Genomic DNA, 16,455 nt, shown 5'->3' on the forward strand with positions numbered 1-16,455 from the left:
GTCTTTGGGTGATGACTGGACCAATTCCTCCGTGAGCTGACTATTTATAGGTCATTTGAGTACTTTCACTTATCTCTGCTTTCCTTTTTCCGCTTCACTGGTTTTTAGTGGGAGATGACCGTTTGGCGAGAGTTGGCCATTTTTTGCTTGATTATAGGTTTCCATACGTTGTGTATCTCTCGCTAACTTGGCTGAATACATTATTCGAAAACATGTATGCGGCTTCTTTGAATTTCCTCCTAAACCAAAATTCTTCTTTGTGTATGATCTCAGCTTGGGACCAATCGATTTTATGTTGATGGGTCCAAACATGCTCTGCTATTTCTGATTTGCTGGTTTCCCCTCGCTGTGTGTGTTTCTTGTGCTCGTCAATGCGAACATTCAATGGCCTCTTAGTTTCACCGATATAGGATTTTCCGCACTCACAGGGTATGCGGTAAATGCAATTCTTGGAATAGCAGTTCTCGTTTGGTGGCCTGGCTTTCGTGAGGCTGCTACGGATAGTGTTTCCGGATCTGAAGCAGGTTCTGATGTTGTACTTGGATCCATTTCTTCGTATCTTTCCCGATAATCCTCTGATGTAGGGAAGTGCAAGCACTGGTTGTGACGGCTTCTCTTCCTCTCGGGGCTCCTGCTGTCTTTTAGTAAAAGTCTGTTCCACCATCGCTTTGGATTAGCCATTTCGTTGAAGATCATTTTTAATGATATCTAGTTCCTTCTCGAGACCTTCCTTCGTATTACAAAGTCCGAAAGCACGGTCTAATAGGGTTTTGATGAGTCTTCTTTTAGTCGATTGATGGTGGTTGGATTCGTGGTTCAGATACTGTCCCGTGGGAGTGGGTTTTCGTTGTGGGCTTCCTTCTCCATTGTGAAAGTGATGGAAGGTCTTACGCTGTTGATGTGTTTCAGGAAGGCGTCTAGTTCAGTATTTCCATGGTTCCATATTACGAAGGTGTCATCAACGTATCTCAACCAGACACGAGGTTTCTTGTGGGCTTCTTCAATGGCCAGAGTTTCAAACCACTCCATATATATGTTGGCTATGACTGGTGAAAGTGGCGATCCCATTGGCAGTCCCTCATCTTGTGTAAAGAATTCGTTCTTCAGTTGGAAATAATAGTTTCGTACACAGCATCCTAGTTATTCCATAATTACTTCTGTAGGTAAATTCGTTCTATCTTTTAAGTCCTCGTCTTCGCATAGCTTCCTCTGTATGATTTGGGGTGCATCTTCGACCAGAACGTTGGTATAAAGGTTTTCCACGTCGAAACTGATTATTTGATCTTCGTGTGTGACTTCAATTGCCCCTAGTAGTTCGACAAAATGCCTTGAATTCTTCACAATAGACGATGTTTTTTCCTTGTAAAGGTTGTATTATGGGAAGTAGAAATCTAGACAAATTTTGTGTAGCTGAATCTCTGGAGCTGATGATCAGTCTGAGCGGCATGTCTTTCTTATGGATTTTGGATAGTCCATACAAATGAGGGGGCTAACTGTGGTACGGTGTTAGCGATGATCCCTCCTAGTCCAAAAAATAGACTTGGTGTTTTTTCAAACTCTGGTATAACTTCCTTTCAATTGATGCAGTAGGGTCCCGTACGATCTTCGTGTATTGTCCCTTCTGAAGAACCTCTTCGATCTTCTAATCTTAGAGAATAGTAGCGTTTCCTTCATCTGCAGGTAGGATCTTGATGGTGTTATCTCTACGTAAGCCGTTCAGAGCTCTACGTTCTTTCAAGCTTCCCCAGAGGTGAAAGTCCATAGGCGTTAGGTCCGGTGACCTGGACGGCCAACGGTTGGACCCTTGGTTGGCTATCCAATTATTACCAAGATTTGTAGCCAAAAAATTGGTGATAATTGCAGTGTTGTGAGACATCTTGTTGAAAAATATTTTCTGAGCTCCATTAGTGGCAATTCATCAACAAGGGGTTCAATATTTTGCCATAAAATTTCTAAATGCCTCTGAGATGTAAGAGTGTCATTATGATGTCATTATAAATGAACGGGCCGATAATTCTACCCCTGAAAACACCTGCCCACACACTAAATCCATCGGCTTGCGGATACCATCTTTGTTATGTTCTATCATACAAGTATCTGGAAGTGTTTGTAACCATCTTGCCATCTCTCACTATGCTTTTTTAATGTTCACTGAAGAGTTCTCAGTGAAACGGCATGTCTCAATAAGTAGGTGAGGAATTGTTGTACAGAATTAACTATTGTCTAAAGCTCTTTCCTGGTAAAGCAATACATTCTTTCGGCTCTGCCCAAGGTTCAGAATAAATGTACCTCGTGTGTGTATATTACTACAACAAACAACAGGTTTGTCGTCGCTCCATCTGCCTGTGAACGAGGTAACCAACTGCATATCCAAATTTGCCCAATTCCTCGTAAAAGGAAAGAAATCTTTCACGTATAGTCAGTGGGCATACTTGAAGACTGGCTATAAATCAAATTCGTGAAAGATTTCTTTCCTTGTACGAGGAATTGGGCAAATTTGGATATGCAGTTGGTTACCTCGTTTACAGGCAGATGGAGCGACGACAAACCTGTTGTTTGTTGTAGTCTTCAGCTTAGTTCGAGGAATGATACTCTGACGGAATTCGATTTTCAATTATCGGAAATCATCGACTTTATGTTGATGATATACACTACCTTGCACTGACGAGTGGCCAAACAGCCCGAAACCGGTCTGCAAGTGTGTTCCAATAATTGAAAATCTATTGCGGCAGTTGTATCGCCAACAGCATATGCAGGAATAACTTCTGTGAAGAATCCTGCACTGACACCTGTCGGATATAATCCAACGCCCTTCGTGGTATTGGCCAGGGGAGTAGTTGTTTTCTGATAGGTGTCAGTCCATTAACCTACTGTGTAGGGTGTTGTGACTGGCCTGAACGAATTGTTCCTTTAGATGATTTAAAGATTAACATTTTTGTTTGTGTGATAATATGATGTTTTCAAATATTTTGGGTATAAACACTTATAAAAAAACGAAGAGGAAATTCAGAAATATGTCACAAAATCTTCCCTATCTAGTAAATAATAAGAAATCTGTAAAAGTAATATCAAATAACTTGTGTAATTGAACGTTTAAAATTTTCAATAAAAAATGTTGGTTTTGTTATTTACGCGACAAAATGTTTGAATATCAATGTGATTACGCCATTGTATACATAACTAACCACATAACTACCCACAAACAAAACTTTTATTGTATAATCAATGTCAGTTGAGACATTCACATATCCATATTAGAAGTGTTAAAAGCTCACTATAATTTAATTATTAACAGTTTTATATTCATTATTTGTGTAGTGAACATGATGAGTAAAAATTCAACAATTAGTAGACACTACTATCTTTTGGATACTTAATGTAGCAGTGTTACTTGAATACCTAGGTTATGGATTTTCATCAAGTATCGGCCAATTCCACCACATATTCTGTTAACATTTCGTACAAGACAGACTGCAAGAAGAATGAGTTCAGAAGAGGCAATCATTTGCATTAAAGACTAATAATATTTTTTACTCTGGAAGAAAAATTCACTTGGAAAAATCGGATCCAGCTATGGATGTGTTTTCATTTCATCTTAAGTTCTTGTGTAGACATTTAGACCCATTACGACGTAATGATTTTACTGCCTTGTTTCTTCTTCAATCATTTATGTCCTCCGAGTGAAATATGTCTGAATTTAGACGCAGTCAGCAGCTGATGTCAAATATTAGGAGAAATTGTGTCAATAGTGAACCCGCAGGAAAAGACGTCGATACAAAACATATCCAAAACAAAAGTAACCGCTCAACGACGAACAAAGTTGTAAATGTTGAAATAAAAGCAAGAAATGTTTGGTTTAGATTTAACCCTACACGTGTTTGCAGGTTTTCGTGAGTATAACTTAATGATAAAAAATTCGTGGATGGAATGTGACAGGTCTTTTGTAAAAAGTACAAATAGTTCACATGTTAACATAGTTTACAAAAAAATACCCTCTATCTCAGAAGAATATTTTTTAACTCGTAAACTACAACTTGTCCCTGAATAAGACTAAGTGGGAAATTTTGACCAAATAATGTATCTACTCATCACTGAAATTTCAGTATTTGAAAATAATAGCATCATAGAATCATAGAAAAAACACCCCCTCCACTTATATAATGTTTTTTTTTTGTAAGGTGTATATTTAGAAACTTCTCTCGCTCCTAAACTGTACTGTATACCTAAATACTTTTACAACTTAAAAAACCTAAGACGGAAATGTCCGTTAACAAAGAGGCGAAAAAAAGTGTAATTTTTCATTAGTAAGTAAATTACAAATATAAGGTATCGATGACTAATAATTTACACTATACGTTGAAATACACTCGTTTTCATTCTATACAAGTAATGTTAAATTTCATAGTTCATGGTGGGAGAGGGGAGCCGGCAATTTCTGCCGCTTAGCGCGGCAAATCGCATGGGGCCAGACCTGCCTTCACTTGGTCAATTTTTTTCAATTTTCAATTTTTACTACAAATGTTATGTTTCAAACAGTTTTCAACATTATTCCCTATTGTTGGAGAAGTGAAGAGATTGGTATTTTTATCATTTATCGAAATGATTGGCGGTTTAGATGAATGTGTACTTAGTTCAAATAAAAGTCCTTATATTTTGTTTCAAAGTAGTAATTTTATGCAACGGCTATACCGCTAAATGCACACACACCTATTTTATACCGGTCGTCTAAATTCCAATATGGGACCTGACACACATGCCTACCGGTATAAAATCGACCGTCCAAAATCGGTATGTGCATTTAGCGTACCTACCACGTTGAAAAGTGACAGTACTCGTCCGATCACTGAAACCAAGCAACGTCAGGCACGGTTAAGCTAATTGCACACACACCTATTTTGAACGACCGATTTTATACTGCTCGTCCAAATTCCAATAGTGAACCATATGTGGGAACGGGACCTGGCTCAAACGCCGACCGGTGATCGTCGCCGGTAAAATACCGGTGAGCAGCCGTCCACTGCCACTGTATCGCTAGTTGCACACACACACCGATTTTGGACGGCCAGTATAAAATCGGCCGATATTTTATTGGTAGCGGGTGCTTGCACACTCACCGAATTTTTATCGGTCGAACAATCAGTTGCTTTGTTGTCGTAATTAGCACGCACTACCAAAACGAAGTTAATGCGTAGTAACTACAATTTCACCGAGCATTCGAGACTGGAATGGTCGGTTAAAAACCGGTGAGTATGCAAGAGTGTATTTAGTCATATACGCCACTACTTCCCGGTGATACAGTGGCAGTGGACGGCTGCTCACCGGTATTTTACCGGCGACGATCACCGGTCGGCGTGTGTGCCAGGTCCCGTTCCAACATGTGGTTCACTATTGGAATTTGGACGACCGGTACAAAGTCGGCCGTCCAAAATCGGTGTGTGTGCAACTAGCGTATCGCCGGCAGTACCGGGAAGTAGTGGCGTACGTGACTACTCACCGGTTTTTTACCGACCATTCCAGTCTCGACTGCACGATGAAATTGTAGTTACTACGTAAAAATCCGGTGAGTCTGCAAGCACCCGCTACCAATAAAATATCAGCCGATTTTATACTGGCCGTCCAAAATCGGTGTGTTTGCAATTAGCCTTAGTACTTGGATGGGTGACCGCTTGGGAACACCGCGTGTCGTTTTTTTTGTTTTCACAATGAAATTGCTTTTCTATACTACTTTTTTATGTTTTACCCCAATTTCCCCCACCCATTATTTTCAGTAAATTTTGGGGTGAAGTTTCAAAAAATGTTTCAAATACAGGGTACTTTCAGGTTTTCAGAAATGAAATCATAAGTATAGTGCTTTCCTTATTCAGATTCCGCTCGAAAGGTAATTAAAAAAAATATGTGAATTAGCGAGTGCTTCAAAAGTTATGTCATAAGGTTAATTTATCCAACCGTCCCCGTTTTTAAATGAAAGTCAGTTGAAGAGCCTTTTTTGTTAAAAGGGTAATTATTTCAGGAATAGTAGGTTTTTCTATAATATTTGGTCGTGTAGTGAAACTGTGATACTGGTTTTCTAACGTATAACAATGATACAAAAATGTCTTGTAGCAAAAATTATGTTCTTATTTGTAAAACAACGCCTGATAGTCGATGATCTCGTAAGGGTTTCTGCATCCCTCCCTCGTATACCAGCTCGATAGTTATACCATAAATTACTCACAAAAATAAATTTAAAATATTTTTAAAATAATCTTATTGAGAAAGTTTCTGTTCCTACCAGATATTGAATTATTTTTTTTTTATTTTCAACGAATAATTCGATAGAGTAATTAATAAAAAACCGGAGCCTGTAATTTTTCGGTGCTACCATCGGTGCTGAATTATTTCCTTATGAGGGTATTCTATGATGTTCATGATTTTTTTAAATATTTTCTTATCAAGATGGAATCTCCTGAATAAACAATCATTTCAAAAATATCTACTTTCCTTATTTCTTAAATTGAAAGGGGTATCTTTTAAGAGATGTTAATTTTTGGGAAAGGTTTTGGCTTTTCACTTATGCATCTTTATATAAAAAAATTTGGGAATCTTCCAAAGAAACGAAGAAAGCAATTAGTTCGAAAATTAGCTCTACAAAAATGTGTAGTATAGTATTTCCAATATCAATTGGAACAGCACAGAGAAGGAATTCCACCCTCGACATTAGGCGTCGGCATATTATTTTTCAGTGGTAGTTTTTCAGTTACTTATTCTTACAATCATAGCAATTGATCACCCCATGAAAAAGTTACCTCAACTGAGTTTTTCCACCATGGGTAATTATCAAAAACTTCGAAATTTAAGGTAGTTGATTTCCGAGTCGAAAACTCTAAAATACAATGAAAACACAAATAATCACACCGAATTCTCGTCAAACATATATTTACAAAATAATAGAGGCCAACAAAATTGCTAGAAAAATCAAAATTCTTCTTCGCTATATTCGGATGAGGTGGAATCATCATCGGGTTGAATAACGATCGGATTTATGGAACTTTGCACATAATATTTGTTCTCTTCTTTTATAACGTGGGCCACACAGTTCTTCCACACATCACTATTACCCACTTCATTCACCACTCGCCTTATACTGTCAAGCACTACAGCATTTAAAGTCGGTGACTGATTACATTTCCGCAAGCTTTCTTTCATTGTGGCCCAAACCATTTCAATTTGATTGAACACACAATAATATGGAGGCAAACGTAAGAGAATATGACCACGTGTTTCACACATCGAATCAATAATATACTCTTTTTTGAAATTTTTTTATGGTTTCCAGTAATACCTTTTTCATTGGAATCTTTTCGGGTATTTCCATGTCATGATTTCACATGAAATCAACAATATCTGCTTTTTTGTGTTATTGTTTGATATTGTAGTCAATAACCAAGAATGATACGAAGCGTTATCCATAACAATAACCGAGTTTGGAGAAATATTTGGGAGAAACTGCTCACTGAACCAGGTTTCGAATAAAGCCGTAGTTTCGAATAAAGCAAGTAACCATGAACTATATTAAAATGATGTGAGCTGACCAGATCTATCCTGTAGAATTTAAGGAATTTAGTTGCAAAGAATCAGCGAAATCATTCATCAGTAATAATCAACGAATTTTAAGGTTTAACAGACAGTTTTGCCAAGTATTTCTCTCTCAAGTTAATACATGTATATAAAAAAAATGTTTTGAAACATGTTACTTTCTACATTGATAAAACTACTGATGCACTGTAAAACCAAAGCCATTTTTATATTAGCAAGGTGTTTGGGAAATGAGAGAAATACAATAAGAAATATTTATTAGACTTGGTATAAATATCAAACCTAGTCAAATGTCGAAGTTAATTTATACATATATTAAGAGATTAAATGAGATTTTCTGAGCATCTGTATTAAAAAGTCAAAACCTGAACTGCCTGTCATTAGAATAGAATGTTTTTATGAACCAAAAATTGCAAAATGATTCAATAACGCTATTAAAAACTAAACAATATCTTTTATTCATTGATAATAAAATGACAGCTTGAAACATGTGAGTCTTCTTAACCTTCTAGCTGTTTGTACAATATTGGTACATAGTCATCATACTCTGCTTGATAGACATTTCCAGCCACAGGTTGTCCCAAATTATACTTGCTTGCAAACTTTCTGATAGAGAAGCATCCTCTATTATCACCAGATCTGAAAGACAAAAATGGGTTTTTCAAAAAGAATGTTACTAGGACCTATTCAACTTTTTTTTTTAATTCTTACAAAAATGTGTGCTAATTCAATTAATTTCATTTCCAAAATAATGACATCAATGGTGCACACCTTAACTGGATTAGTCTGTATTGTATAAATATACTGATGAATGTAGCAGTTACTACCTACTAGGACACGTTCTAGTAGGTAGTAACGGTTACTACTACCTACTAGGACACGTCATAGTAGGTAGTAACGGTAGGTAGAACTATATTCTGTGTGTTCTTCGGCCTCAACCACCGTAAAGTCCAACTCTTTCTGAAACTTCTCCAGACCACAAAGTTCCTAAGCTATTTTTGTATTTCTTCAAGTGCTAAATGAAGTTCTTTCGAATGGCATACTTGTGTGAACGGCATATTTTCAGAGTCTCTTATCAGCTTCTTCCACAGATGCACCTTTCATGGAATTTTATTTGCAGTGGTCCTATTTTATATATTAAGCATACTCTATCCACCTTCCACACATTGATGAATGTTTCAATTTTTAATTTGGAATTTTGAGTTGAAATAACTTTCGGCAAAAAATAAGCTCCGCCAGAGAAATTTCAGCAATTAATCATGACAAAAAATCTATAAATATTCTACTATATTTAGGATGCCAACAACCAAAGTAGTTATATGGATTTTATACTTTTCAATCTGTTCTTTCAATCTATTCTACAGCAAACCACAGAATATCTCTAATCTCACTTACCTGTTGGTCAACCTTTTTTCATCGAAGTTCAGTTTTCCGTTTTGCTTGTAGACCAAAAATACATATCTATGGAGTCCAGTATTTGGTGGAGGACCAGAACCTACATATTCAGAGAGAACTTCTCCTTTCTCAACATCACCCCCTGGAACATTTCCAACGAGCCAATGATGCCATTCACGGAATTTGGGTTCTTTGCGACTTGGTGCATCTGGATCTAAAAAAAACGAGACTTGGAAATACTTTACACACAGACATTTCTGAACCTAATGAATCAAGCAATTTAGATCTGGAGCAGATATATATATATATATATATATATATATATATATATATATGATGAGCTGTTTTCTCGGGTTTCGCTCCGTGTTCTGTGTATTTTCTCCCCATAAGGATTATTTTCACAACGTTTCGGCAAAGTCTCATTTGCCATCTTCTGGTGATGTCTGGTTTTTTCAACTAGACAAACCAGACATCACCAGAAGATGGCAAATGAGACTTTGCCGAAACGTTGTGAAAATAATCCTTATGGGGAGAAAATACACAGAACACGGAGCGAAACCCGAGAAAACAGCTCATCATACTTTATCCGTGAGAATCTTCGAGTTAACATATATATATATATATATATATATATATATATATATATATATATATATATATATATATATATACCTGCTCCCCCTGGCTATTGAAGTTAACACAAACTGAGCTAGGAAATGGAAAGTATTTTTTGTCATTCTTAGGTTAGCAATGACGCTGCTGCTACGATCTACAAAGATTCAGCTGTTAGATCATGTTGATTGGGAATTTAAGAATCACTAAAAATGTAATGTTTTAAAAGTCTTCCATTTGTCACTGAACAGAGAAATATACTTGATTGCTATAAGAACATTTCCATTTCCAGGGTAAAAAGCGATCCTATAGTTGATATTTTATGTTTTTTGAAGAAGGGTCTTCATGGTAGTTAACTTTGAACATCTGTATCTCTGTATCTGTAGAGTAGGGAGGGTGAGTATAAGCCCACAGTACTTAGGCCACATGTGACCCATTGTACATCCTCCCGAGGAGTTGTCCTCCTAGGTCATCGTCCATCCTGTCCTTTCCAGGAAGGTGGACAGGTCACTGGGAAACATCTCCTTTATATCGGCAGGTGTAGGCCAAGACTCGCCGAACACACACTCTCTTATTGACGATAACTCCGGGCACTCGCACAGGACATTCCTGTTCACACATCCTGCATAGAGGTGTGTCCACCAGCCCCATATTATGGAGATGTTTCCTTAGTTGACAGTGACCAGTCAGAAATCCTACTGATAGGCGTAGATTTTTCCTGGTCATTGCCAAATATTTCTTCGGCGCCAGCTTCCCAGGGTCACCCAAGGTGATCCTTTGGTTTCGTCCCATCTCTTTAAGGATTGAGCATGGGTGTAACACTTGACTAGTTCTGGGTCCTAAAATTCTTAGTCCAGCCGCTTCCTTGGCTAAAAAGTCGGCAATGCGATTACCTTTACTCCTGTCGTGCCCTTTAACCCACCTCAGGATAATGTTATTATCTACCGAGGCTTTGGCTATATCTTGGTGACACTCTAGTACTAGCCCTGAGGTTGTACGTTGTCTGTTCAAGGCTAATAGGGCTTGTCTGCTGTCGCTGCAGATTATTATGTTTTTGCCAGAAATTCCTTTCTTTGTTAATTATTTTGTGGCGATTGAGATACCAGCCAGTTCTGTTTGGACCACACTGATATTTCTTCCCATTCCCCACTTAATTCTAAGGCTTAGTGATCTGGAATACACTCCACACCCTGAGCCTTCTTTGGTTTTTGAGCCGTCTGTGTAAATCCGTATTGCATTTATATCATCTGACTCTATGTTCTGCTTTATTTGTATTTTGTAGGGTTTATTAAACTCAAACCTGGGTTCAATTGCATCGCTTGTTGCCTGCAGCAGAGGTTGCGCAGTAAGCCTCAATTGACCCATTCCTACTTCGAGGTTTACACCAGCCGTGGCGCAATCGTACCAGTAGGCCTTCCCGGAGTATATGCATGCTGATTTGGATGAAGTGGGTTGTGAACTAGTACTTCATCTCTTATGTACCGCTCACATAGCCTCTCCATGGTTTTTAAGAAAAACGATGTGAAACTAATTGGTCGGAATGCTTTTGGTAGGGTCTAGTCCATCCTACCTGGTTTGGGTATAAATACTACTCTTACTTCTCTCCACTTACTGGGAATATACCTCAGAGCTAGAGAGGCTCTGAATATTCCAACCAGGTGCGGCATAAGAGTGTCCAGTCCCCACTGAAGTAGGGCTGGTCTTATACCGTCAGGTCCTGGTGACTTGAAGGGGGAAAAGCCCGATATAGCCCATCTTATTTTGTCCTCATCAATTACTGCACTAGCAGATAGCCAGTCGTATTGTGAGGGTGTTGTTGGTACATCTGTCCAGTTCATCGTTCCAGGAAAGACAGAACCTGGGAAGTGAGTTTCCATAAGAATCTCAGCACTCTCCTGGAGGTTGGCGGCTTTGTCACCATTTTCTCTCGTCAGGATGCCGATACTCTTATGGTGGTCATTTGAGAGTGCCTTCTGTAGCCTAGAAGCTAGTGGGAAGTCTTCGACTGTCTCACAATAGGCTCTCCAGGCTTCTCTTTGCTTTCGTCTGCAGACTTTTTTGAACTCTCTGAACTTTGAACATTGTTCTTTTGTAATGGATGAAAATTGTTTCTAAGGTCTCTCATCCACTGGGAGCGGAAAGCTGTGGACTGTGAAGCAACGAATTCGTGCGAACGCCGTTCATACTAAATCGTGCAATGCACATCGTCCATTGCTCAGTATTCGTCCGGATTCGTAGTAGGTAAGATGGTTCTTTGGAACGGGGTTTTTAATTATTCTGATGAAGAATATTTTGGTTTGGAATTATCACTTCTGATTCATCATCGTATCAGGCACAAGCGATATCGACGAAGGCGGGAAATATGGGTGAATACCATTCACGCAAAAATAAAGGAGTTCGGTGGATTTTCTCATTTGTGGCATGTTTTTCAAATCGACAATGACCACCACTTTTCTTATTTTCGAAAGAGAAACTCTTTTCGCACTAGATCGCAATCAAATCCCAGTAGAACAAAATCGGTATGACATGTTACCTAAAGTTAATTGTCATTCACAGAAATATTTCTTCACAAATAATTCATTCAAAATTGAATAAATATTTACATTCAAAGCGGGTTTTTGACACAATTGTGATCCAGCCATTCTTTCAGTCTACATCATAATGGATAATCAAAATCAATAAAAAAAAAATATTGTTTGAAAATTTGCAATTCTCAAAATTTAAAAAAATATACATATAGAGTGTTCTAGAAAGTGTCGATTTGTGCAAGTTCAGTAGCAGTTTCATCTAATAGGGTGTTTGTTCTTTTTGAAATCTAGAAGATTAGGATTTTTATGGCAATTGAGAAATTCAGACCAACAGATTTTGATTGGATAATATACCTCAAATTGATGGTCACATTCAAATTGCTTTTTCATCATAAATTTCATGTACAATCTGAAATCAAAATTCTCAATACTAAACTTACCAGTCATACAAACGGTATAAAATGAGCTCTTGTCAGCTTCCCATTTGATACTTGGAACATCTTTAACTTGTGTTGGAGTTAATACATTTCCCAGATCAACTTTAACTCCGCTTGGATAGGTGACCTACGAGTAAGTAGAAATCATATACAGTGTGTCTCACTTTTTAAGAAAATATCTCTGCACACTCCGTTGAAACTGGAATGAGTTTGGTTGTTTTTTTTTTCACTTCTAGAGTGCAGAATATAATAATGAGTCACCTTCAGTTTATAAACATCAGAAAATACCATTCCAGTTGTAACAGAAGTTAGGCGTTTCCGTGACAAGTTGGACACACTATATATTAGTATGTGACTCTACAGTTTTTAAAGGATCAGTAGAACTTCGATTATTCGAATTTCAACCTTCCTGAACACTAACAGATTACCAGTTATCCGGATCGCTTTGAATATAAAAATATATTTTACAATGTGCGTTCACAGGTTGAGTGGGAGTAAAGCATTTCCTCACTCTAACCAAAATATAAAGTGGTAATTCTCATACTATCAACTATACTGTAGTCCTATTCATTATGTTTTCAACAACAATAAAGAGATGTTTTGAGTAGAGTAGGTCCTTTTTTGGTAAGTTGAACCTTTTTCAGATGTTTTTTTTTTCAGATAATTGAAGATCTAATGCATTTCAGTTGTATTTAATATCAATTTTGCTTCAACTTAAAAGAAGACATACCTCAGCCACTTGTTCAGGAGCAACATCAATAACATCTGGTACAACTCCGTGTTTCTCCATACTTTTAACAGCTGAAGAGAAAAAACGAGTAGTAAACACTGGTCTCCTTAATGCAAACATTCTAAAAATATTACATTACAAACTGTACTCATTATCAGTTTAATTTTCATTAAAATATCTATTTGTTCAGTAATTATTCAATTTAGGTTCAAATATTTTGAATTAGCTAGGAATTTTCCTTGACATATCAGGCATGTTCTGTTGAGAATACATTATAATTTAAAAAATGAAAATAAATAATCTGAATGTCCAAATTACTGGTACAAAAGGTCGAAGTCAGATATGAAAATTAAAAATCTCAACAGTAATCAAAATACCTACAATATTAATGAAATTTGTGCTCTCTATTTTGACCTGATTAGGAAAATGGTTTTGGAAATGTTCGTCAAATTAATGTAGATCAAAAAATATCAACACTTTTACATCTCAGAGATAAGAAATGCAGAAGCCGGCAAAGGAATTTTCTAGAATTCATACTGGTATGGATACATTACATTGCAACCGCAACCAGTAATCAAAAATTACCTATTTTTTCAAACTCTTCCTTGAAATGCTCTTTATTTTTTCCTAAGTATCAATCAATGGATATCAATTATTTTCTGTCAATATTTAACACCTTACACCTTACACCGCAAAAAATACGTATTACTTTATTAGTTTTTCAGATCAACGTCACAGAATAAATTGACTATTCCCACTATTCCGTGACATCGCGTCAAATTAACCTAAAAAATAAGTTCTAGAGACAACACTGCCTTAAGCAGTGCATGACAAATACAAAATTTTGACAATATTGGTACATAATCTAATTATATCGTACATTTTAAGGCAAGACCTTGTTAATCGTTATCTCGCATAAGTTTACAGTTCTGAGGGTTATCGTTCATAGGGGGCGACAGCTGGTTAACGGAAAAATATATTTTATCAAATATTTAAATTTTTGACTACATTCACTTCAGAACAAAACTGAAAAATCAAATCATTTAGCTGAAATTTATTATGAATGAAATAATTCTATAGTTTACAATGAACTCAAACCAAGTCAGTATAGATATGTAAGTAAATAGAAATGTTTGGTGTTTCTAAAATCATCGCTATTATGGTTCTACTGAAAAATTTGCTAAATATGGAACACAGTTTCGTGAAAACTGTTGAAACAACTGATTATTTTGTTGTGGTGGGAGTGACACTTGGCAGATGACGAGTTTGGATTTGGAATGTTCGAACGTTCAAACAAGTGAATGTCAAAAAGTACTTCTGTCACTTGTATGCTGTTTTGAGAAACACACGAAAAACTTTCTGAAACGAATAGTTGGAGAGTTAAATATTATGTTATATGCCTAGATGAGTAGTATCATTGAAAATATATAATAATTGTATTGTCTCAGTTGCTTTTCAATGGCGGCATGAAGTCCTCAGACATCAGTGCCGCCCTTCACGGGATACCCCTACCTGGCTGGGGTGGGATGGATGAGAAAGTTGTTCATCCGTTAACGGGGGACATGAGAGCCTCATTCGACAGAGTGTCGGGGCCTTCTATATCGAGAGGGGTCGTCTACAGCATAATCTGTGGCTTCCCTAACTAACGGATTTTCATGAGTTTTCGTACTTTCAAAAACTCTCTGATTCCTCGACTGGATGGACTGCCGAATGGAAGGCAGCTGCAAATCTCTGCGGATGGCTTCGTTCCGCACGAACCAAGGAGCATTCACAATCATCCTAATTAACTTATTTTGTAACCTTTCCAAAATGGAAATGTTGGACGGAGCCGCTTGTCCCCAGACGCCTGAAGCATACATGATGACAGGCTAAAACATCATGTTATAGATGGTGATTTAATTCTTCGTGCTCAGTTTAGATTTCCTATTGACCAGAGGATACAGACTAGCTATCCGACCCTCGATCTTAGATTTAACGCACATGATGTGCGGGTTCCAAGTGAGCCTACGGTCTATCAGAAGGCCGAGGTACTTTACCCGCGCTTGCCAGTCAATCTTCCTTCCAGAGATTCTCACTTTTCTGGCCGGAGAAGATATTAATCTTCCCATGGTTATCGCCTGAGTCTTTTCCGGGTTTACTCGGATCTTCCAATCGAGGTACCAGCGCTCGAGGTCGTCCAATGCACGTTGCATGTAGATGTAGAGAGAAGAGCCGTGTCATCGGCGTACAGGGATATCTTTACTCGCTCGGACCTAGGCAGGTCGCTGGTGTAGAGTGAATACAGCGTCGGAGAGAGCACGGCCCCCTGTGGCACTCCAGCGTGGATCTCTCTGTTATCAAACAGAGAGCCCTCTACTCTGACCTGAGAAGTTCTGTCTTTCAGGAAAGACCCGATCCACCGGATCAGGCCCCGAGGTAGGTCGAACGCGTTTAACTTGTGCAGAAGGCCTTCGTGTCATACTCGGTCGAAGGCCTTTGAGATATCTAGCAACACAATATGCACTTTCTTGTTTGCGTTAAGCTCGCTGATGGTGTTTTCGACCAACCTTAGAGCCTGTAATTCAGTGGAGTGATCTCTCCTGAAGCCGAATTGTTCGTTAGGCAGAACATTTCGGTTCTCAACTTCTTCGTTGAGTCTTTGCAGAACAACTCTTTCAGCCAGCTTAGCCGCCGACGAGAGTAGACTGATCGGGCGATAATTACTGCGGGAACAGCTGGTTCTGACCCTGTTTTGGGAGCATGACGACGATCGCATGCTTCCACCTTCTAGGGAAGTGTCTGAGGGCCAACGAACTGTTGATTAAGTTCAGAAGGAATTCAACGCAGTTTTCCGGGAGTCTCTTCAACAACTTGTTGGTTATTGAGTCGACCCCCGGAGCCTTCTTGGCCTTTGCGGCCTTGATATAGCTCTTCAGTTCTTCCATAGAAGCCGGACGGATATCGTCGTCGTCATCTTCCCTGAGGAGTCGGTGAACCCGGTCTTCCAGCAGCATATCGCGATCGATGTCGTCATCGTCGTCAACGTTAAATTGAAACTGACGTTCCATCGTGTCTGCAAAGGCTAACGCCTTGTCGGCGGGGGAGTAGCATACTCCGTGCTCTCCGTGAATGGGTGAGAGAGCAGAGTCTTCTTCCCCCTGAGCCTACGAGTGACTCGCCAAAGCTCGTCACTCCCAGG

The 16,455-nt window shown here is 38.3% G+C and overlaps 1 protein-coding gene and 1 long non-coding RNA gene across 3 annotated transcripts; one reads left to right on the forward strand and one right to left on the reverse strand.

The window, feature by feature from the left end:
• The first annotated feature begins 3,215 nt into the window (after positions 1-3,215).
• LOC141481242 (uncharacterized) lies at positions 3,216-13,465 on the forward strand. Its single transcript, XR_012464821.1, has 2 exons — positions 3,216-3,890; positions 13,208-13,465. It is a non-coding gene; the product is annotated as an uncharacterized lncRNA (long non-coding RNA).
• Positions 8,010-13,931, reverse strand: LOC111517660 (phosphatidylethanolamine-binding protein homolog F40A3.3). Of its 2 annotated transcripts, XM_074172462.1 has the most exons (5): positions 13,863-13,931; positions 13,278-13,348; positions 12,551-12,674; positions 8,971-9,184; positions 8,010-8,214 (listed from the first exon to the last, which is right to left on the reverse strand). In XM_074172462.1, exons 2-5 carry the CDS (start codon positions 13,335-13,337, stop codon positions 8,076-8,078), a joined length of 537 nt encoding a protein of 178 aa, XP_074028563.1. In that variant the 5' UTR covers positions 13,338-13,348; positions 13,863-13,931; the 3' UTR covers positions 8,010-8,075. The 2 variants fall into 2 exon arrangements, with proteins under 2 accessions (XP_074028563.1, XP_074028562.1); XM_074172461.1 differs by lacking the exon at positions 13,863-13,931 and having other exon boundaries at positions 13,278-13,397.
• Between the last annotated feature and the right edge of the window lie 2,524 nt (positions 13,932-16,455).

This window comes from Leptinotarsa decemlineata, unplaced genomic scaffold, assembly GCF_025532065.1.
Source record: "Leptinotarsa decemlineata unplaced genomic scaffold, Ldec_3_MD MMD2_tig00000133_RagTag_RagTag, whole genome shotgun sequence".
In the NCBI taxonomy this organism is placed as follows: Eukaryota; Metazoa; Arthropoda; class Insecta; order Coleoptera; family Chrysomelidae; genus Leptinotarsa; species Leptinotarsa decemlineata.